We start from the raw sequence: 25,242 nt of genomic DNA, 5'->3' as shown, positions 1-25,242 counted from the left end.
TTTAAATGGAACTATTTTTAGTAAAAATGTTCAGATTTTATGAAATAGACTATATAACTATCTATTTATTTATTATCCTCCCATAACATACAGATTCACATATTGAACACCGTTGGCGCTGTAGTAAGTTCGCAGCCACGTAAGTCAAAAAGTGTCATTAGGTATTAAATTTTAAAGAGTTTTCAAAGGAAAGCTCACAATAATGTGTATTTGGTATAAAAAGAATGTTTCATGATACATTTAGTGTGAATTATATATACGAAGGATTTATAAATTGTGTAAGTTTCATGTATTTTCTAACTGATTAACCTAAATTCATACATTTGATAATTTTTAGGGTTAAGAATTATCAAACTACTCCCAAATGACTATGTCAATTTTCTAAATAATAATATGTTTTAATTATTAAACTTCAAGTTTTATAAATCAAAGTTCAATAATTTTTTTTTATTGTTATAAGTATTGTAAATTAAAAAAAAAAAAAAGTATTAAGTCAATATTTCAAGTACGTTTATAAATTAATCATAATTTTATTCTACGAAGTGTTGAAATTTATTTTAAAACGAATCGAATTTTTTTTAATAGAAATGTCAATTTTGACGTGTCAACGTAAAAATTATAATGTCATTTTTTTACACGATGAAAGTTGCGCATGGACTAACATGTGTTTTGAAAAATTCCATATGTAATTTTGCTTTGTATGAAATGTCTAGAATTTGTTCTATAACAATGAACTTTTAATATTGACTCAATTGGGGTGTCCATTGTTTTGGATTACACAAAGTAATATTTTTAACTCGTGTTCGATAATTTCACAATTGCCTGTATGTTGAATTAGAACATTGAAGGGACTAAAAATTATGGTCGTAATAACCAAGTCGTTAAAAGTGATTTGTACATTTTTGTATTAAAGTGAAATAATGTGTATATGTATGTTGGTCGTTATTGCTGATTAATTTCAATAAAAATTAATCGCTATAACCGATATATGCGTTAATAAAGTCAAAAATAAAGTTAAAAAATATTATTATAATAATATATGCTCAAAATATTATTACCCTTATTATAATAATATATGTCAGACTGACACATATTTACATTTTTAAGAAAGGTTGCTATGGCTTAAGCGCAACTTTACTGTTAGTCTTTATAGACGATATTGCCCAATGAATATTGGTCGCTATATATTTCGTTATAACCAATGTTGTTATTGCCGATACATACTTATATGTGTTTTTATTGGGAGTCTGAACCTATCAATTTCATCGTTTTTTACTGTAAATTTGTTACTGGCTACAATCCAAGTTTATCCCTGTTATATTTTCAAGGAATAAAAAAAAATTATGTAAATTTAATAGGAAATTGCAGAATGAAGCAAATAATAGTACAAAATAGTGCGGTTCCAAGCCGAATTACAAAGAATCAATTAAAAAACATTTAGTATTATGGAAATGATTTAAAGATTTAGTGTAAATGGCGATAAACCGGAGTATAAAATGGCTTTTTGGCATTTATTGATCGATATTATATTTATAGTTGAGGATGTAAGACTTTTGAGGTCGGAATATAAAAGTACACTTCCGATTTTTACGGGATTGTGCGTAAATTGTTCGTTAGAGGGAGTAGAAAAAAGTCTGTTTGGCCAGAAATTGTGGTCTTTAAAATTACGCGCTTGCAAATTCGTAATAGTCAATCGTGCTTAAAAATTATGAAAAAAAAAAAAAAAATATTGGGTCTCATATTTTGAACTGTTCTTAGCATTTTTTGTTTTGTGACATTTTTTCCTAAACCTCGAAGTTTCCAAAAACCAACTGATTTTATATTTTTGACTATTTTAAACACAAACATTTTTGTATATTGACATTTTTTTACATACTCTCACCGTTTTCGAGATGCAGGTACTAGAAGTGTTAAAAATAATCAAAAATATAAAATCTATTGGTTTTCTAATCAAATACCTGATCAAAATCACTTGATAATCGTCATTCTTGATAACAAAATTTTGGACAAAAAAAAGTTTAAAACGTTGATATCTCGAAAACGGCGAGGTTAGGTAAAAAAAGTCATTTAATAAAAAATTATTTAGAAATGTCTAAAATATATGATCCAATTAATCTTGAATCAAATATTCGATCAAAACCACACTATAATCGTTAATTTTTTCAGTATCAAATTTTCGTCAAAATAATTTTTTGGAAAAGCCGAGATTTAAGAAAAAATGTCAAAGGACAAAATATGCCAAGACTACTTCAAAATATGTGACCCAATAGTTTTTTTATTCTATTTTCATGATTTTCAGTACAGTACAGTAAACTTATTTTTTTCTAAACCCTCATACGAAAAGTTGTAAGCAAAAAATATTAACTTCTCTACTTTGAGGATGTCTTCATTTAAGATGAAAACACCCTCATACCTTTTTGCATAGTCATGCAAGATGATGGGTCCAATTTTTTAAGAAACTTAACCGAAATCAGAACTTTAAACTCAGCCTACTACAAATTGAAAAAGAAGGCCGATTCTTAATATTTTTCCTAGCGCCAGAGATGGTTAGAGATATCAATAAAACAAACTATTAGAAAATTTGCTTAAAATATTTTTTTATACCCACATACCGATTTTTATGACAAAATTCGTATTTTTAATTTTTTCATTATTTTGGTCTTTACTGAAAATTATTACAGATTTATTGAAATATTTGAATATAACACTATTAAATTATCAATTTGTCCACTTTTTACATTCCATAACATACTAGTTATAAAAGTTTATTTTTTAATTTTATAGCTAGTGTGCTATGGAATGTAAAAACTGGACAAATTGACATTTTAATAGTGTTAGACTATAAGCCCATGCTAAAATCTTTCGGGTGAAATGACCCACCAGGAAGCATGTTGAAAAAGATGCTGCTATATGTAAAAGTAAGTACCATAGCGTCAGTTTGCTCGGTACAGATGAGAATATGAATGTCACACCCTTTGGTGTCCCACCCCTGCACCAGCAAATTTGTACGGCGTTGCTGAATACTAACTCTGCATAAAGGAATAAATCAGGCAACTTCGGTATCGTGATTTCTTTCTTTACGGAATTCAAGTAAATCGCTTCGAATACTTACACAGAGTTAGTATCGAGCATCGCCGTACATATTTGTGTTGCAGGGTTGTGGCATTCATATTCTCACTTGTACCGCGCAAAACTAACGCCATGGTGCTTAAAGTTACTGTTACACATAGGAGCTTCTTTTTCAACATGATTCCTGATGGGTCACTTCATCCGAAAAATTTTAGCATGGGCTTGTAGAATATGTTATGTATTCAAATATTTCAATAAACTTGTAAGAAATTTGAGTAAAGACAAAAATTATGAAAAAATTAAAAAACCTAATTTTGACATGAAAAACGGTATAAAGAAATATGGGTATAAAAAAATATTCTAAGCAACTTTTTCTAATAATTTGTTTCGATAACTCCATCTCTAACGCTAGGCAAAATATTAGGGATCGCCTAGTTGATTGAGTTTAAAGTTCTGATTTCGTTTAAGTATCTTAAAAAATGTGACCCGCCACCCTGTATGACTGTGCAAAATTTCAAATCGAAGGGTTATTTTTTTAGTATCACCACTGTGTCATAATTATAATTAGTTTGATAAAACTAGACAATAGATAATTTTATTTTGATTACATTATTAAGGTAGTATAGCAGTATCGACGTCAGAGTTAAATACCATTAAAAAAAATATTTATTCAAATATAAATAAATTTTTATAGGACTCAGGACGTTAGAAGTGAGATTGAGTTCGTAAATGAGCACCATAGTCAATTGGGTCTTGGGTCCGTAGGACTCATTTTGTAAACCGTTAAAGATAGAGCAAAAGTTTAAATGTGTTCCTTATAAAAAACGAACAACTTTTATTTTGAAACATATTTTCGTAAATATCACTGTTTACCCGTGAGAGCGCAAATTATTCGCAAATTATATAGTTTGTATTATATGGGAATGTATCAGTTAAGTGTGTATGTATGAAAGTTGGGCTATCTTTCTTTACTTATATGACGTAAAAAACCAAACGATTGCGTGATCAACTGTCTATACATGGTATTTCAACAATTAACTCAGCCAAATGTTGGTTTTCACTTGTTTTTCTTGAAATTGAGCTATAAAAATCACCGTACGACCTTTTTCGACCAAAAAATTCACTTTCCAAGCAAATTTAAAGTTTTTATGAAAATGTTTAATATAGTGTTTATCGTGTTTAATGTTTGTGCTTAAAATATGGAAAAATTCTGGTTTTTGTAATGGTTTAAAAACGAAAAGTAGGAGGGTGATAAAAGTTTTTACAAAACAATATACCAGAGATTAAAAGAAGGTAGTTTAAAAAATATTCAGGTTTTTAAATGCAGAAGTGCCAATTTTGCTTAGAAAGAAAATATCTTGGTCCAACAATTTCGTACGGGAATTTGTTTATAGCTCATTTTCAAGAAAAATAAACAAGCTTTCGAGTGGTCTTAACTTTGTTGTAAAATAATTTTTAAATCTTTGATAAGCTTCTAAACTCTATATAAAATTTAGGAATAACGTTTCTCATCCTTTCAACCCTCCGTGCAAAGCGGCAAAGGATGATACCAATTTTTGAGCAAAAGACTCTAAAATTAGAAAGTACAAATGTTTGAAATTTAGGTAAAATTTCGTGTAAAAATTTTGTTCCTTTAATACTTTGGAAGAGTGTATTATGAGAAAAATTATATAATAGATTGAAGAAAAAAAATTATTGGTGATTTGAATTGAGTGGTATGTCTTTAATACTGCTATACTACCTTAAGTAAGTGTACTGTGTACATAACATTATTCAGTGATTATTGAATCAGTCAGCAATAAGTAGTAATTTCTTGGATTTGTTTTACCAGTACTTATAAATTCTTTAGAAATGTATGATGTTTTCTCGAAATCAATTTAAACAATGAATTTTTCAACTTTGATACGATATACAATTAATATACACTTAATAAAGTTCTTATCTATAATTTGCTAATTATATTGAAATGTTTATATTATAATCTTTAAATTCGTCATTTATCTGTTATAACATATTAATTGTTGATGTACAGTCAATTATTATGTAATTCTAAATCTCGATTAATGACCTGTAACGTACAGCTGGCACATATGCAACTTTATTAATTTAAAGCTAAAGACTCGATCCTTAAAAAAATTTAGGGCAATAAATAAATAATCTGGGAATCAGTAACAGGTTTCGGATTTTAATATTAACCAACATTAGTAATATTTTTACATTTTCCTGTAAAAGGACATGTTATGAGAATAATTTAATTCGACAACAACAGATGATTTATACAAATGACATTTTCTTGACGTAAGAGGCACCTTTTAAAATGATATATTTTTACTACAATAACAATGTCTACTTGTTATTGTTAAACAATACTGGATAAATTTTTGACATTATAGTCGATTAAATAAGCCGGAAAATACTATAAAATGTTAAACCTGTCGGATAACACAAATTTCAAAAATTCTTCTTTCTACGTGTTCCTTAGAATTTCTGCCTTCATTTGAAAATTGTGAGAGTTGACTGGTTTGAGGCAGTTCTTGTCATATTACACGTTATTACTGAACATTGAATGTCTAAGTAACTTGAAGCTGAATGGCTTAAGATAGGCCCTGAGGCGCACCTCCAAAAAGTGCTTCCTATATGAGTAACCTTCCAATCGCACAAAACCAATTCCGAATGATAACATATGTTGTAAAACACCTGTATACAAAATTGACACGATTTTGAACATTCGTAACCCTCTGGAAAATCAGAAATACCCTCTCCCTCATGCGTTGCGCAGTAAGACTTAATTGGGGGTCCGATTGTCCGGAAAGCTGCAATGCAAAAATTGAATTCTGCATTGAATACAAAAACTGCATCTTTCTAGCATGTATAGAACTGAAAAACGTAATTTGTCAAGTTGCCAAGATTTCGAAGGTTGGGGGGTGAAATTAGAAGTGCGTCGCAGGCCTAACCGTATTCAACTCATTTTGATTTTTGATCAAAATGACAATATCGCCTTGTATCTAAAGTTACAATAAATTTTAACCAAAAGCCAAATCCAATGTTAAATGTGCAAGGTAAGGGTCCTTTACTTTGTTTGAAACATTTTCATTTATTTGAGATTTTTTTATGGGTAACTCAGGGAGGATTCGGTATCTGTTATTTAAAATTGTGCCGATTTGAGATTTGTACCAGACCTAGCCTCTTTTAACGACGATATTTCTATATTCTTTTGTTGAAACACTCCCTATTTATTATTTTTATTGTTATGCAGTATTAAAAATGATCTTTGTTTATGTTTAGGTAAAATTGTTGAAACAAATCATATGAAAAATGTCTGAAACACCGGTTTATCCACAACATTACAATTTAGTGAATGGATTACCATCCACGGGCATGGCGTCCAGCGATCACAATAAACCTTATGATTATTCACAACAATTACAAAAATCAAAACTACCACCATCAAATGGTATTTCTACACCATCCTCATTATCGTCCCGTGATTCATCACCGTTATTAAGAAACCCAACAGATTTTGGTAATATATCAACACAAATACCAGCATCACAGTTGCCACCATCAATGCAAAATCGAACAACACTTACAAATAATACTCCGCCGCCATCCATAAACACCACTGGTGCTAACAAAGGAATGAAAAATATTTTATTGGCACAACCAACGGAACCAAGTTCTCAGAATATTCTTTTAGCATCAACACTAAATGCAAATACACCGTCGTTAATCAATTCACCACAATTCGTGAATCCTCAAGTGCAACTTTTTAATTCAAAATCATCAAGTGCTTCGTTTAATCCGACACCGAACACAACAGCTACATCCAATGTTCAAAGTTTAGATCAACAAAATTCTATACTTACCAGTGGAGCAAGTGAAATTAAATTTCCACCAAGAAACACAATTCAAAATCCACCTGGACTTCATTCAGTGCAAAATATACGAAATCGAGAATCCGGTGAATCACAAACATTTTCTCCAATAAATCTCGAAGAATATAAATCTCAACCACTGTTAGCTGGTAGTGAATCGCCCAAAAACGTTAATGATAGTCAAAATAAAACTGAAAGACTTAATCCTATTACTAGTCATAACAGTTCTCTAATATCAAGTTCAAATGAAGGGAGTGCAAATTACATTACAACTCAATCGGTTACATCGCGTGCAAGCGATCAACCAAAAACTATGGATTCGAATCAACTATTCAATATGGCTCCGTTAAATAGCCAGAGCAAAGATTTTGATGTAAAAGGTATGTAAAAATAATTCAAGCAAGCTAATTTACTAATTGATAAAATGTTAAACAAGGCGTAGTATTAAAGTTCGTAAAACAATTGGAACCGCAAAATTGTATTTGTTTATCAATATTATCAACCAAAAAACTATATGCAAAGCGTAAAAATTAATAACGCTTAAAATTTCCCACAAATTTTTTTTTTTCTTTGAGATTAAAACATAATAATTAAAAAAATCGTGAAGTATTCAAAAATTTTAAAGTACTTATTGACAACGTCCACGCAGACCCGAACCTTGGAATCATCCAGGGGGGTAGGATTCAAACCAAGGTTCAAACTTTTGTTCATGTTAGGTCATAAAGTCAATAAAAATAAGAAACTCTTTTTCGAGTAAGAGAACATTTTATTATGTGATATTATTCAATCATTATTTTTCAATAAGTTAATTCTGCAAGATACAGAAATAAACTTGGCCAAAACTTTGTGCGCGTCGACCTCTATATCGCAATGTATATTGAGCGAGACTAAACCGTTTAGCCGATCTTGCAAATATCGAGTGCTTTGAGTGAATATGTCCTGTCCGGTAATGTGTTTTCGCCAAAGTTTAACTTCGAGTACTGAAACGTTATTCACGAATTTATGTCGTTACTCGCATTTATCGTTATTCAAATTTTTTATTTAGAATATAAAATCTTAGCAATTGAAATTTTAATATGTATCAAAAGTAACGAGTAACGTAACAATACGATTATAACGGTTCCTTATTATTATTTTATAAATTAATACATACGGGTATTATTTTAGTAACTAATAAAGCATTTAATTAGCACTTTATTTTGATTGTTTGTGTGATAGTTCACTTGCATTTTAAGACTTTATTGTATATTGTTTATTTTTTCCCTTAAATCAGGTATCTCGAATTTTTATTCCGCTTATTTATTATCGTTTTCGTCTTAATTTCTTGCAAGCATCTAATTAGCACTTAATTACCACGCTTAGATAATACCTTTTTAAACAATCGTTCTAGTTTTAGAGAAATCTGATTTTTAGATCTGTATTTTGCGAAATTCGAGGCTTTGGTTTTTTAACTAGGAAAAATTACGATCCTGACCGTTTAGCACTTAATAAGCACCTAATTGTGTTTTCTTAACATTCATTATTTCATTATCATTTTCATTCATTTTCATTGCGTTGCTACATAATGTTACCAATGCAACTTTGGATATTTAATTGCGATGTAAGTTACAGAGCACCTAATTTCTGATTTTCGTACCTAATTTTGGCATTTTTTAAATGCGATTTTCGTATTTGTGTTGCTGGCGTAATAGAGCTGGCCAAATGACCTTAAAACTAATATCTCAGATCAAAATCATGGACACAGGTGAATGTGCTCTATCTATTGTCCTTGATAACTTTTGACTAAAGCATTTTTCTGTAGCTACAGTTTTTCTCTTTCGATTAAGGATGCTCGCAAAAAATCATGTTTTCTTAGAATCATATTTAAATCGTGAATGCACATTATCATTACTGTCCTGTATAAACAGGTAAATTATTTAATACACCTTATGGTGTTAAATTTATAGATTTGAGCTGTTAAAGTTTACGTTTTTAACATGTTAATCCTATATTGAAGTGTTTTAAAGGTATGCTTTATTATGTTAAGGCTAATTTTCTTAAGATTAATTTGGAAAAGTAATATTCATTAGTTAAAAGCATGACAAATATTTTCCTATAAAGAAAATTATAACATGCGGCACTCGTTTTTCCAAAAAAGACATTTAAAGTAGTGAAATAAATGGCATTTGTGTGTTTATTTCTTCTATAAGTGATTTTCTCTAAATCTTTAGGCATCAATATTTCAAAAAGTATGGTATTTATATATATGGAAAAATTTTATTCTTAATTTTCGTCTAATTTCCCAAGTTCTAACTCAATCCACCCTCAAAATTTGAAATATAAGTCTCAAATATTTTCACCCACTCATTTTTTGGGAACGTCCTTATATACATTAATGACATATTTTTAAGTCGTATTTCTTACGAAAGCTAACGATTCGCGAAAAAAGTTAGTTTTTTTATGAAGATCAAGTTTCTAATTTAAAGTGTTATTTGTTATTCTACTTTTTACCTTTTAGGATCTAAATTGACTATTAAAGCAACCCGGAGAACTAGGTCCAATGTGATGTGTGAGCTATTAGCCATAATAGATTAAATAAATGTCAGGGTATAATAAATTTCATATACTTATATATATTTCAATATCTGGATGACCGAGCTTTGCTCGGTATTCTTAAAAAGACACAAATTTTATCACTAATAGAAGACCGTTTTAAATGTCTCCACACAAATACCAATTTGAATGTCCCGGTAATGTATTTTATTTCATTAACTACGATATACACCAATAGATGTCAGGAAGAGTTATAATTTGCATTGTATTTCATTAACTACGATATACACCAATAGATGTCAGGAAGAGTCTGTTATAATTTGCATTGCCGGTTTCAGTTTTTCATGAAAAGACGGATAAAACGACGTTTTTTAAAAATGAAACCTTGCTAGATCGACTTTTCGCCCCAAAAAACCCCTGCATACTCATTTTCATAAAAATCGTTGGAGCCATTTCCAAGATCGTTGATATATATATATATATATACAAGAATTGCTCGTTTAAATATATAAGATATTATATGCTATTTTAGAAGATGCTGTAAAAATATATAAATTTTTTTTAAGACATAGAAACAGAATTTGGACACTCTCATTTTCATTTTCAAATACGAACGAATTATAACTACGCATTGTTTAATATTTTTTAATAATATTAATTTAAGTTTATATTTTTTACTACAGAAATAGTGCCAACTTCGCTACAACAAAAACCAAATGCAAATCAAGTTATTAACAAAGGAAAAATTGAAGTTAATAAAACTTTACCTTCAAATCAATTTGATAATATTTTATTGAGTACGTCATCACCAATTGGATCGAAAAATAATTCTGGTCCAATTCCTACAACTAGTAATGAAACACTACGAGGAGGGTTTCAAGGGTTTAATACATTTTCTATGCCGCCAACTTCTGAAAATAAAATGAATCCATTATTCTCACCACCTGTCAGTTCTCAATCTCAAACACTAGAAATTAATCAGAAAAATATAAAAATGAATATATCACCACAAACAGTACCCCAAAAGTTTCAATTAAATCCAGCTCCAATTGGACCTGTTAATTATGGTTCTTCAAGCCAACAGCCGAGTTTAATTCAAGAAAATAAAATCTTAAATCCAACTCTTCAACAACGCAATTCACAAAATGCATCGCCTACTCCAATGACGAATCCAGTGTCTATGAATCAGCCGCAATCAAATTTGATACAATCAACTCTGACAAATCAACAGCCTCAAATTAATAAAATTATAAATACATCTTCAAAATTAGGACCACAACAATTTCAATTAAATCCAATTTCCACAAATCGAAATTCTCCAAAATTGATCGAATCATCTCAACCACAAAAACCTTCAGTTAATATTCCACCAAATCAAATTCCTTCATCGAATTCACAACCATCGTCTATTCAAAATTTTTTCCCCAGTCAACCTATTTATTCTACAAATCAAATTCCTCCGAAATTAGCAGATCAAAATGCAAATCCACAATTTGGAGGACCTGGACCAATTAATAATTCCAATGTTACACAACCTCAAAATTTATTAAATAATCAAAATGTGCCTCCATCAAACTATAATATGTCACATCCATTAAATCGTCCGAATCCCACTCAAAATATACCCCAAATGCCCCAAGACAGACCTATAAACCCAATGTATCCTCCTCAAACTACAAATTTGCAGAATAAACAACAGATTAGCAATCAGAATTCACCTTTAGCAAGGCGTTATCCGAGTCAGCCAGCATATCAACAATTTCCAACTCAACAACAACAAACAATTAGTAATCAACCGCAAATGCAATCCCAATCGAATATTTTACCACCCATGCAACAGAGGCCAATTGGAGGTCCACAATCTCCAATGTTACAACCACCTTCTCAACCGCCCATGGTTTCTCAACAACCGCCAATGCCGCCAAATCAAAATTATCCACAATCACATCAGCAAGGTTTTCAAAATATTGACTACAGACAACAAAGTGGTGTTCAATCACCTATCAACCAATATCAGCAGAATAACTATCAAAATTTAAATCAACAATTTGGAAATTTAAATGTTACACAAACTGGTTTCAATCGATTATGGGGTGGTGAAAATTATGATTTGTTGCAAGTTAGAAATGTTCTTCCAGCAGAAAAAATTGAAGCCCCGCCAGTTCGATTAAAACCTGAAACATTAGATGCTGCTAATTGCCATCCTGAGTAAGTAAAATTTATATCAGAACTCTTATTTTACCAGAATTGCTACTATATAGAGTGTACTGTTGAGTGTGCTCATCAAAATTTCAGTATTTCTAAATGTAAATTTTAAGACAATTAAAACATTTTTCTAGGTAATTAAATTAATTTATGTAAAATTAAAGTACAATTTTGATTTTAAAACATTGAAAAAATCATTTATTTGTTTAATAGTCAGGGCTGGGGTTTCTTTTAATATTCGTAAGTCTCCTGAAAACTCAATGAGAGACTTTAAATATCGTAGTATATCTTCCTCTTGTAGCCTGGTAAAGATCGCGGGTCCAAGTTGCTTCGTGGTCTCCAAATATTGGCATCAGGAGTGTGCATGATTAGTCCTTTTGGTAGATATAATAGTCATTGAAAGATATATACCTTCAAAAATTATAGATCAATTAGTGGTTAAATTTTGAAAGTTATTGCCGAAAAAGTGACGACGATTTTGGGACATTTACATAATATAATGAATCTCACGGAAGTTATCAAGAAGGGAAATCAATTAATCAAAACAAATTACCCTCCTCGATACTAAGATACCACGACGGAACCTGGATCCGGGATATTCAATAGGTTATTTGAGAACATATATTTTGATTTTCCAGGTTCTTCATTAAATTTTCAGGAGGCTCGCGAAAATCTGACTAGCCTCTTTGATTATAATATAGCCTTGTAAAATTCATTTACTTTGTTACTAAATATTGGGCTAATAAACCATATTTAGAAGCGGGATAAAAGAGTCCCGTCAGTACACTAATGGTTAATAAAAGAGCTGCCTTACACGTTAGACTTACCATATACTTACTTCAGATAATATAAAAGGAGGTATTCCAATCCTGCAATGCATGATGGGATTGGTGGGAAATGTGTCCAGCGGTTGACATTAATTGTCAACTAAAATACTTTCATGTTAACTGCCATAACAATAATAAAAATTTTTATTACATTTTATAGATATCTCAAGTATTCTTAATACTGAGAACAAGTAAATTAGTAATATCATTTAAAATACAAGTTGTTAAAATATTTTATATTATTGCAAAATCTAAACAATTTATTTGCGAAAGGTCGCATATATGCACTTCGAGAACTAAAAGCAACAAGATTTTGGTTCTCTGGTTGCACCGTTATATCTTTTATATCAAGAATGTGAAGCCGTAAGGAAACGAATTTCCCCAAAACATCATCGTGTATTTTGTGGCATTCAGGAAAAATAAGTGGGTGTTTAACAGCTTCCTGAATACTTCTTGTTAAAAGCTCATGAACATTCTGCAGATGCAATACTGATTTTAAGCGAAGATTAATATATTATTTCATTTCTACCTTGCACCACATAAACATAAAGAAAATAATAATTTTTTGTTTACAGCATATTTCGATGTACAATGACAAAAATTCCTGAAAATAATTCATTACTAAACAAGTCTAGATTGCCTTTAGGAGTTTTAATTCACCCTTTCAGAGATTTAAATGTAAGTATTACTAAACGCCTATTTTGTTGATAGAAGATTTTCAATAAAATTTCTTGATTTTTTAGCATTTACCAGTAATACAATGTAGCACAATTGTTCGATGCAGAGCCTGTAGAACATACATAAATCCATTTGTGTATTTTGTTGATTCAAAAAGATGGAAATGTAATTTATGTTATCGTGTTAATGAACGTAAGTTTTTATTTATCTTAAAAGCAATTATTTTCTATATTTACTCTTTGAAATCTTACATTTGCAAATCTCTTATCGGATATTTCGGATATTTAGGTTAGGATATTTAACACCTTTTAACAATTTAGGAAGTCGTTTCTATCACGCAGAAGGTGTTAGAAATGGGGGTGGAATTAGGTCTTTGATACAAACCAAATGCTTTTTTGGCTCTGTGATAGGTTAGGTTAGAGTAGCACTCCTGGAGTGGGACCCACTTAGACCAAAGAGCCCGTTGTGATACCGAAATGGGGTTGGCCCATCCCGGCCATTTCTCCGTGAACCATTTGGAGGCTTTTAAGAACAGCAGGAGTGCCTTGACGTCAACGGACTTAAGCTCGGGGAGGTCTTCAAAGAGAGGCTGTCTCAAATTATTCCATCTTCTCATGACAAGAGCTGGACAGTGACAGAGAATATTAGACACTGTTTCTTCCTCATCTCCACTGTGATAGCTCCTGCAATAATCGTAATATACACTGTCAGGTTTAGTGTCCTGTAATAGCCGCAACAACATGTACCCAGACAATATCTGTCTTGTAGTATTACAAGTATGTTCTTGCCCCATCTAAGGTTGGCCTTTTTTACCCTCGCTAAAGAGTAACTTTCAGTTCGAAAACGAAACTCCCGGATACCTGTTGATGCTTGTGTCCGGCAGCATTGTGTCATTTCTAGCAAACTCGCCACTTCACAATTTCTTGAAATGGCTCTGTGTCCCGGTACTCATACCAGGTTTATATTCTTATACATTTACACACCTCGTAAATAGCCACCTCTTCAGCTTGATATATGCTACAGTGATCCGACAGCCGGAATGGTATCCGTAAATAAATTTTTAGTGAAAATCCCTCAACCTACCTTCCCCTCTTACTTAGATCTGTCGGTATAAAATACCACGTCCTTTGTCCCAACCAAGTTCTCATCCCAGTCCTGTTGGGTCTGTGATAGAAAGGGGTTTTGCAATTTCCTTCATCTTTTTACAGTTTTAAGACAATACAGTTCGGCTGTAGTAGTACTCGTTTTCCAAGTCCTTGTAAAGTGTCCTAGTATGTCCTGCGTAAAACTATACAGTAGTTGGTTTTAATTAAGAACTAAAGCGCATTTTGTCTGTTAATCGGTTAATACTAAAATCACATTGCGAAAAAATTTTTTTATAATTTTTCAAAAGTTTACTAAAATTTACTAAGAAAACTTAAAAAAAAATTTTTGTTAATTGATTTTTCATGTAATTTTACAATTGAAAATAGTGTTTCTAAACTATAAATTCAAACGGCAGTGACGTCAACACATCGTTTTACAACGCCACCGCACGGAGAAATAATAAAATAACATGCAGAAAGATGAATACTTTGTCTAATTAAACGTAATTTTCCATAGTAACAAACTGAAAAATATGAATTTAGGGTAATTAGGGATTGTCTCACAGCCTCCAAGGGTGTTAATACGTCACTACCGTTTTTTTTTATTCAAAAATATAACTCGTTTTTTATTAGTAATTAATAACAAAATGGAATTATCAATGTAAAAAAAAATTACTTAAATATACTTTAGAATGAATTACTCTTTCATTTATATATGAATTTGTGGCAAAAAAAAAATTAATGCAAGTTGTCTATTGATATTAAAATTCATTTATACCATAAGAACATCCATATTTTATGCACAAAGTTTATTAGTTCAAACAACAAATCAAATCTTGTTCAAAATTTAATTTGATTTAATCTGTACACGATTTTGACCGTGAGCAAAAAATAATGGGAAATTTCTATAATTATTTTTGAAGTTATCCCAATAACCCTGAGATCATTAGCCAGAATAAGCCAATAAACGTCATTGCTTAAATCTAAAAGATCAGGATAATCTATTTTTTCTACAGACATAAAATTTGATTCTGCATGCGAAGTAATTAATTTTATTTCAGTTCCAGAAGAATTTCAATATGATCCTGTTAGTAAATCTTATGGAGATCCATCAAGAAGACCAGAAATTAAAGCTAGTACAATAGAATACATTGCACCATCGGAATACATGGTAAGTTATTTCGGAAAAAAAATTTTGTACCTAAAAATAAAGTTTATAAAAGATAAAAAGTTTGGTATATAATTCGTTTCTGTAAAGGTAATAATAATAATTCATAAGAGGGGTACTGCAAATGGGTCCATAACAGATAGACCCTCGGTGCCCTCCTTGAAAACAATCTATCAATCGAAGGAGATACGTCTCCGGGTAAAAGGTGCTATTTTCAACAAATAAAGCTATAGGATCCTATCGGGATTTCTTCCAGGATTGATGGATCCAAAATTTCATACTCAAACATTCTAAACTTGACGCCCTCGTAGGTTTCTGCTGGTACAAATATCATGTATGGAGGTTTCATCGTACTCACAGGCCTTAAAAGTGGGATCTTCAGAGAGTGTCCTGCCAAGAGTCCCACTAAACTGTGCTCTAGTGGGTTTCAAGCGAGCGCAGTCGAATGGCCTAGCTGTGGTTATACACAGTTTTTAAAATATTAGTTGTCACCATTTAGAAGTACATGTTTACCATGACTTGTCAATTTACACTAATGCAACAAAAAATTTCGTTTTCTATCAAAATACGCACTTGTATAATTTTAAAATGTTTTTAATTATTATGTACTTTTGTTTTCAGTTGAGGCCTCCACAACCAGCAATTTATTTATTTTTACTGGATATATCTAGTTTAGCAATTGAATCAGGGTATTTGAAATTATTATGCGATATTTTAATTGATGAATTAGATAATTTACCTGGTGATTCTCGTGCACAAATTGGTTTTTTGTGTTACAATTCAGCAATACATTTTTATTCGTTAGGAGAAGGTTTAAGTCAACCACATGAAATGACAATTGTTGATATTGATGGTAAGAATTTTATTTCATTGGATATATGTTTTAAACCAAAATTTTTGGATTTTTAAAGTTAAATTTTTTTTTCTCTTCGCCTTTTAAAGTTAAATATGCTATTAAATTTGTATTTCCAGTATTAAAGTAAAATTTTTATTTTACAGATGTATTTTTACCGAGCCCAGATAATTTGTTAGTTAATTTAAAAGAACGCAAAGAATTAGTTAAAGATTTATTAAATCAATTACCGAATCGATTTGTGGGAACACATGATAATAATTCTGCATTGGGTGCTGCGTTACAAGTTGCATTAAAAATGATGTCACCAACTGGTGGACGTGTGTCTGTTTTTCAATGTACATTGCCAACTGTGGGGCCAGGAAGTTTAACTGCACGTGAAGTACCATCCAACAGAGCTAGTGCTGATGTACAGCATTTAAATCCAGCTACAGATTTCTATAAACGTTTAGCACTTGATTGTAGTGCGCATCAAGTGGCTGTTGATTTGTTTATTTTAAATTCACAATATATTGATTTAAGTACAATCTGTAAGTGAAATTTTCTATCCTTACTATGTGTTTCGTATGAAAATTGTTAGAATGGATTCGAACGGATCCCACAATGCACAAATTTTGATGAAATGAAAAACTTTCTACGTTGTTGTAGATGGATAAGATAGACGGAATATGTTTACATGACGCCTATAGTTTAGTCAACGGAATTTTATTTTCAACTACGTGGAAACTTCTCCGATTTCTACAGTTTAAAAATTGATAATATAGTCATACGTGGAAGTTCGTTAATTGCAAATGTTGTCTCGACTAAATTTCATGAAATTATGTGCTGGTTTAAATCGAAAAGAAAAAATTGAAAGTAGAAAAAATTTTAAAAACTTATTTCACAGCTTTTCGGTTATTTTTTTTGACATACTTAAAAAAATTTTAACCTTGTTGATTGAATATTCAAGAATTTGAAAACATGTTTTTATCGGTTTGATATTGAAAATAATCTCAAAAAATTGATCTGGAAAATAAAGGTTTTTTACTTTCAATGGTAAATAGCAACTCGTTACCTAATTCAAGACTGAAATATTCCCAGATCAAAACTCGTTTCGAAGCTCCCATTTCGGGGGAATTCGATAAAACCATAAAACAAATTTTGTATGAAACAAATAGTGCTATAGCTCCTTTTAAAGATGTTATTTTTATATAATTTTATTTTCAGCTGGAATTAGTCGTTTCAGTGCTGGTTGTATACATCATTGGCCATTATTTAAAGCTAGTCGAATTTTACAAGCTCAACAGTTTGAAAATTGCCTTCGGCGTTATTTAACTAGAAAAATTGGTTATGAAGCTGTCATGCGAATACGGTGTACAAGGTAAAATTAATTCATAAGATTTTTATGTCATTGACGCATATTTTATCGCTAATTGAACTTCCTGCGAGAATTTCGTTTTTGGTTTCAAAGCATGAATGAATTTCGTGGTTTCGCTCGTTTGAATAGCCTAATAATTTTAAAGTCTGGGTGATCGTCAGCAAATAACGGCATTGATAAATAAGTACACCTCTAGAAATTGGTACGTGGTTTAATTATGCTAAACTGTACTTCCTATTTATACTAATAAGAACATAGTTGATTAACAAATATAAACATTTTGTCCGACATTCACTTAAAGAGGATGTCAGTTGCCCGATAACTTAAAAATTAGAATGTGAGACAATACAATTTTAGCATTTTTACTCACCTTCCTTCCTATTAAAATAACGAAATAACAAAAAAAAACGTATATCAGTCAAAAATTGCAAAAAAGCATACCAACTAGCAGAGGTGTATTTTATTCTAGTGGGCCTTTCGATTATCATATTTGCCAAATATATTAATCAAAAAGAAATAATTGTTTGTCTCTTATGTAATAAATTTTTTTTAGGGGCCTTTCAATTCATACATTCCACGGAAACTTTTTTGTGCGTTCAACAGACTTATTATCTCTACCAAATTGCAATCCAGATGCTGGATTTGGTATGCAAGTAGCGATTGAAGAAAGTTTATCTGATTTACAACAAGTTTGTTTCCAAGCAGCATTATTATACACATCTAGTAAAGGTATAGATACTTTAATGATCAATACAAGCAAATTTTTTTTCCATAAGAAATTGTTATTACACTATTTAAAAAGGTGCTTTTACAAGTAACTAAAAAATGGTCTAATAACGGTCAACCTTGTCTAGGCAAGTTAGTGTGTTGACTTAACGAGTAGTCTCAATATACCTTTTGGAGTGTTCAGAAAATGTACAACTGAGCTCTCCGAAATATATATGAAGCAAGGTGAATAACCTCTAGCGGAAGAATGGAGACACTATTTAGTCATGGCTAACGACTAAGCGAGAGTGAGTAGACAAAATACCGCTCACTCTGACAGCAACGCGCTATGGTGTAAACAGTTAGATATAGGTTATATGTAACTTACTATTATGGAGGTTAAAGATAAGGAGAACCATCTTAAAAAGAGGTTAAAGTAAAAAAGTGTCTGGCTGAAACAGAAAATAATAGTTCTAAAATTGACCAGAATGGCGCTTGTGTAGCAAAAGGTGTTTTATTTGAATTTCTCTGTTCTTCTCTAACAATTTGTTTAGTTGTTTATCTTACTCTTATTACTTTTATTTAAAACTTACACTTTTGCAACAGTAGCGACACCAATTTCCCGTTTTTTGCTGGACACTTTTTATATACAGGGATGATTCTCCTTATCTCTACTCTCCATACTTACTATATTAAAATTACTACATACATAATCAAAATTGAGTTTTTGTATACTGTGAATAGTTAAATTACATTTTATGTAAAAATTAATCTTTAAGGTATTTAGGATGCTAATTTTTTCAAACTTAACATCCCACTTTTTTATATCAATAGAAGAAGAAAATAATTTTACACAGAATGTTTTATTTACAAATCTTAATGGACGTTTTAAATGTTTAGGTGAAAGGCGAATTCGTGTGCATACCTTGTGTCTACCAATTGCAAATACTTTATCGGATGTTCTAAATTCAGCGGATCAACAATGTATTGTAGGATTAGTTGCTAAAATGGGTATGTATTTTAATCACTTTCATAATTGGAAAATAGATGTTAATGATATTAACAACAAATTAATTATTGTTTACAGCCGTGGATCGTTCATTCCAATCTAGCTTATCTGATGCTCGTGATGCTTTTATCAACGTTGTGGTTGACGTTTTATCAGCATATAAATTATCATTAAATCAAGGAGCTGGTTCAAATACAGGATTACTTGCTCCAGAAAGTTTGAAATTATTACCACTGTATATTGTAGCGTTATTGAAATATGTAAGTTTTATTCAAATTCTATTTAAGATAATTCAGCTCTTTAATGATCTGTAAAAAGAATTGTATATTGGCTTACTAAGAAGGGGTTTATTTTTCTAAATTGAAGGGTATATTTTTTGAAAGGGTATATTTCAAAAAAATTGACGTAATTTCAGATATTTGTATCTCCCCGATCTTAACAGCATACTGTTCATGCAAAAGGATACACTTTCAATTTTTTGAAAATATAGCTTAAAAGTTATTGTATCGATGTATCGATTTGCATCGAGGGCGGAAAAGGTGGGAATTTTTTTAATTCCGAGTGTAAAAATATTAATATTAGCAAGCCTTGTACTTTTTTATAGAAAAATTCAACGTTGCCGTACGAGCCTTTTTGAGCAAGTTATTAATCGAAATTGATGTTTTTTACTTATAAGATAAGAACTTGATTGCCTTGAATTGCCTTTATAATTGCGTTAAAAATTTTTTATGAAATTTATGAAAAATAAATTGTGGGGCATATTATGAGCTATTATTTCACCATTTTTGAGTTATAAACACTAAATCCAATAGATACGATAGTTTTGGGATAGTTTATTTTTTTTACCGCTTCAGCAGTTGGTTGGAACGCCTTGATCGTTGATGAACGGCCTGTTAAGGAACTGCCACTGTCCCGTGCTCACAAAATTTGACACCAAACGACGCCGCACAGTGTTGTCAGGCGGTGCCAGATGGCCACGATATTTTTGACGATATGCACGTTGAGTTAATACATCTGAAAGACTATTTTGAATGTACAGCGTCACTATTCCAACGACTTGTTTCGGTGTGAAGCGATTCTTGGTTTAAATTGTACTAAATTGAAGTTTCAAAATCATGTTAAATCAACTCAATCGGTTGAAATTTGTAAAATGTTTACATACCGACATAAAAGATGGCCCATCCTGCATATGATATTCTTGGGAATTTTTCTTTTAAGTTCTAAAATGTTTGCATAAAGACATAAAAGATGGCGCTGTATAAGATATCCTTGGAAAAAATAAACTCCCAAAATCAGAATTTGTGGGTTTATTACGCTATACGATCGTGATTTTGTTACAAAAAATAGAAAACTGCATATTTCAACTTTTTTTCTACAATAACTTCGTCGGATATGACAAACAGACAGACAGGCATACACAAGAGTGGCTCTATAAGGGTTCCATTTATCAGCGTATGAAATAACACTTAAAATTGATTTAATTACAAAAGTAAAATGAGCACCTTTCGGTTTAATTTAATTGTTTAACATAAAATTAAAATCGTTTTGTTCTAAATATTATAGGTTGCATTCCGGACAGGAACGAGTACACGACTAGACGATCGAGTATTTGCAATGTGTGAAATGAAATCATTGCCACTTTATCAATTAATTCAAGAAATATATCCAGATTTTTATCCAATCCATTGTTTAACGGATGAAGGAGGTGTTCAAACAGAAGAGGGAAATATTATACCTCAACCACCGCGATTACAACTTAGTGCTGAGAAGTATGTACAAACAAAATATAAAAAAAGTAATAAAAAGTGAAACTGCATGCGATTTTAGTCATAATATAACTGATGTCTAATTTCAGTTGCTTTGATTAATCAATTAGTAGTGAGGGTTAAATACTACAGCTATTAATTGACTCCGTGTTAGTAGTCATTAAATGGAAATTATTTGAAAATTCGTGCAGTTTTCAAAGTATTTGTGATAATTGATGTCATGGCAACAAGATCCGTATAAGTAGTTACAAAATACCGACACTGTATACTAATAACTTATACGCAATTTCACTCAAAAAATGTATTCTAGAATTATTTTATGTCTTATACATTTTTTTGTATATTTTTTTTACAGATTGGATGCTCGTGGTGCATTCTTAATTGATTGCGGAAAACATCAAATGATATACGTGGGGCATTCTGTATCAAATGAATTTTTAAATAATACTCTAGGTTTTCCACATTTTGCAGCTATACCAGATGATATATACGAATTACCAAAAATAGGAACACCAGACAATGATCGATTACATATGTTTATTAGTAGTTTAAATGATGAGAAACCTTATCCAGCTACAATACAAATAATTAGGTAAGATATTTAATTTTTCTTATTCTTCAAAATTTTTTTCGAATTTATAAGTTTTTTTAAACCAATTTTGTGACCGAATTCATTATCACTGAGAATTGTAATCTAGAAAATATTATCTGCAAAATATCATATTGATTAAGACACATATGATCCATCTGCATACTAATAAAAAAAAAATGCGTAAATTTAAATTTTTGTTGAAATTTCAAACAATCAAACATCCACTGGAAATAATCGGATTTGCATTACCTCTACCTTATTCAAAAGCTTGTGCGCTCTAGTTTTTAAAAATTATTGGAATTGAATTATTTCTCACATTTGTTCACTTAAAATTAGTGAACTTAGCCCAATAATTAATACAAATCTGAAATTATTTGAAGAATTTACAAATTATTTTGTAATAATTATTGAGTTAAATCGAGCGTAAGAAGGTACACTTAGAAAAAATGGTGTCTTACATTTCAAAATATAGTTTTTTTTTTTTTTCATTTTCAAAAGTTTTCGCCTAACTTTGAATAAAAAAAAAGGTATATGATGAGGGTGATCGTAGAAAATTTCTAAACACAATGCGTACACATGAAGTCGAAGACCTTTCAAAACTAAAATAAAAACCAAAGAAATGAATAATTTTCCGATTATAATTAAAGTAACTAAATTAATTATTATTTTTTTTTTTTTACAGAGACAATAGTCCTGTTAAGAATATATTTTTGGAAAAATTAATTGAAGATAGAATTGAATCTGCACTTTCATATTATGAATTTCTTCAGCATCTGAAGTCACATGTTAAATAGTTTTTTAATAAGGTTTGTATTTGTATTTATCTATTTTATTTCTTTTTGAGAAAAGATTTTGAATTTTGATGGACAGACTATAATTGTATTAGAAGGATATCCACGATGCCTAAATTATCCACCGTTGTTTCTTTGTCCGTAGTGCTCGAGTTTCAAGCTTAATCTCCCTAAATGTAATTGCAGAAAATATTCAAATAGTGTTTCATATTTAATAACTGAAAAAAAAATTAAAACTAAATATTAAATTTAATAATTGGTAAAGATATCAAATTTAAAAGGTCTTTCGGTTGAATTGTCGTAAAATATTGAAAAACGGAAGTAAATATTATTAAAAGGGAAGTTTGTTCCATATTTGGATTCAAAGTTGAAACATAAGCAATAATACTCGTCTACCGGGCGGTATATCTGGCGTAATATTCACCTAAGGATAAAAGACATTGCAAGCTTTTTATCATCTTTTTAAAGACCTATCAAAGAATACCTTATACAATGTCCGATCAGCATTATCGGAAACAAGGATCTTTAATCAAATTTTTAGATAATTTGACTTAAAGGCCTTTTGTATCTAATTTGTGTAGGGACGTTTGTTTATAAATTAACAAGATAAAATTTCTTTTTTACAGCTGCAAATGTATTTAAACAGTTTCAACATACACACGCGTTAATTAATTGTTTTTAGTTATTATAATTAATCTGAAACAATGATAAAACTTGTTAGTAAACAAGTTTCAGTGTGCCAATGTGATTTTGTTTTTATTTTTTTTATTTATTTTTAATAATTATTTATTTCAAATTGTTTGTTTAATCCATGTTTTTTGTTACATAAATCGGAAAAATATATTTGCACACATCATTTTCTAAAGGCTAAAATTGAATTATGTTTCTACAAAACTAAACAAAACAAATCGAGACTGCTATTACACTTGCCTCATCAAAGAACTGTTCTGATACGCACGATATAGACTCTAGTTTTAATATCTTAAATGGTTCCGCCTGTGTATCATTTTATTATAAAATCGATGTATTATAATATTAAACGGTTTAAATTTATTGATTTTTTGTTGAAAATAAATCAAAACTGTGATTTTTACAAGGACTATTTTGCTCCCGAAATCATTTTATGATTTTTTATACTATTCGAATTTCAAAAGTATAGAAGCAATTATAAAACAAGCTAAAAGTTACAGAAATATAGAAAAAAATTTAAGGAATTTTTATATTATTTTATTAGGTCTGTTATTTGTAAAGGATTTTAAGGTAGTGATTATTTAGACGATTTATAGTCTTTGGACTTACGATTAAAATTTTGTGATTACTTCATCATTGAGACTTTGTATATGTGTTCTTTATGGCAAGCCGGAAACATTTTTCTTGCTAAAAATTTTCGGTTGCGCTGCGTTATCTTTCACGAGCTTAGAAAGTTTTTGCAAGCTTTAAATACGTTACGGGACTTGAATCATGTCATGATCCAAAATCAATTTCATGAATGATGAGATATAATATTATTCCTTCAAGAACAAATTATTTCCTCTTTTTTTATCAATACTTATTTAAATTTAGAATCACATCCGGCAATTTAAATATTTGCGCCTTGGGCTACTTAAATATAGTTTGTCATTGAATTGGCTATAAAAAATTAAGGTGAAAGATTTTTACACAGATTGTAAGTAATTTATTAAAAGATTTTCTATTTTAGAGTAATTTATTCTCTATCAAGAACCTTGGTTTATTACTGATGCAATTATGTCCAAGATATTCATAGTACCCCTGCATCTAATATTATAATTCTTATTTTAAGTATGATACAGATTGTGATTAGAATCGAAAATACGTAAGAGATAGAATAAAACTTTAAATTAAAAAGTTGATCCTCATTAAAAAACAAGATAGAATAACATTTTAAATTAGAAAGTTGATCCTCATTAAAAAACTAACATTTTTCCGAAAATAGTAGCTTTCAGAGGAAATACGACGTAAAAATATGTCATTATTATATTTAATCGAAAGAAAGTACGTTAGCTTTAGAAAAGTTTTTTGGAAAAAGTTATCAAGAACAATAAAGGTCAATAATTACATATTTTTCCGAAAGCTAACGATATTCGAAAAAATGTTTTAAAAAAGAAACGTTATTTGTTTTATTAAGATCAATTTTCTAATTTAAAGTGTTATTCTATCTCTTACCTCTCAGGATCTAAATTGACTCTTAAAGCAACCCAATCTGATGTCAGAACTTGACGCCCCCATCAAACTCTACAATACGAGCTATTAGTCATAATAGATTAAAATGGTACACCCTGTATATTTATTGACTCTGTAACGACATTGCAACTTCGTTTCTATCGATTGTATGTACATTCGATGAGATATAGTTCTTTGGTTTTTATTCCGTGTTTAGCTTTAAGCCTTCATATGTAGGAACAAGCTGCTACAACACCTTAAAATCCTCCTTTGAAACAATTATAACTAACTGTTTGAAATGAAATGAATTAAATTTTAGAATCTATTTGATCACTACCTTTTGTTTCAGATATACTTGTATATGACTCTGCATGTGCGAATGTCCGGCGTTTTTTCATACTTAGTAAAATATGGTTAGCAATTTGGTAAAGTTATCCAGATCTTACGTTCATCGGATCATTCAACTGTTGTATAATATGTTTTTAAGCAGTTGATAAAAAATTATTGTTTGTTTATCCTTTAAAAAAAACTTTTTAGAATGTTTTTCTT

General features: G+C 30.3%; 1 protein-coding gene across 2 annotated transcripts; it reads left to right on the top strand.

The window, feature by feature from the left end:
* Positions 1 to 126: 126 nt before the first annotated feature.
* Positions 127 to 25,242, top strand: LOC123305870 (protein transport protein Sec24A). Of its 2 annotated transcripts, none has more exons than XM_044887704.1 (16): positions 127 to 278; positions 6,355 to 7,324; positions 10,160 to 11,684; positions 13,084 to 13,186; positions 13,252 to 13,378; positions 15,333 to 15,442; positions 16,061 to 16,292; positions 16,439 to 16,822; positions 17,499 to 17,652; positions 18,203 to 18,378; positions 19,255 to 19,365; positions 19,442 to 19,623; positions 20,927 to 21,132; positions 21,485 to 21,721; positions 22,404 to 22,527; positions 25,043 to 25,242. In XM_044887704.1, the coding sequence occupies exons 2-15, from the start codon at positions 6,385 to 6,387 to the stop codon at positions 22,513 to 22,515; spliced, it is 4,599 nt and encodes a 1,532-aa protein (XP_044743639.1). In that variant the 5' UTR covers positions 127 to 278; positions 6,355 to 6,384; the 3' UTR covers positions 22,516 to 22,527; positions 25,043 to 25,242. The 2 variants fall into 2 exon arrangements, with proteins under 2 accessions (XP_044743639.1, XP_044743640.1); XM_044887705.1 differs by lacking the exon at positions 25,043 to 25,242 and adding an exon at positions 23,139 to 23,176.

This window comes from Chrysoperla carnea, chromosome 1, assembly GCF_905475395.1.
Source record: "Chrysoperla carnea chromosome 1, inChrCarn1.1, whole genome shotgun sequence".
In the NCBI taxonomy this organism is placed as follows: Eukaryota; Metazoa; Arthropoda; class Insecta; order Neuroptera; family Chrysopidae; genus Chrysoperla; species Chrysoperla carnea.
Note: the sequence above shows the minus strand (reverse complement) of the source record. Positions and strands in the feature narration are given on the sequence as shown.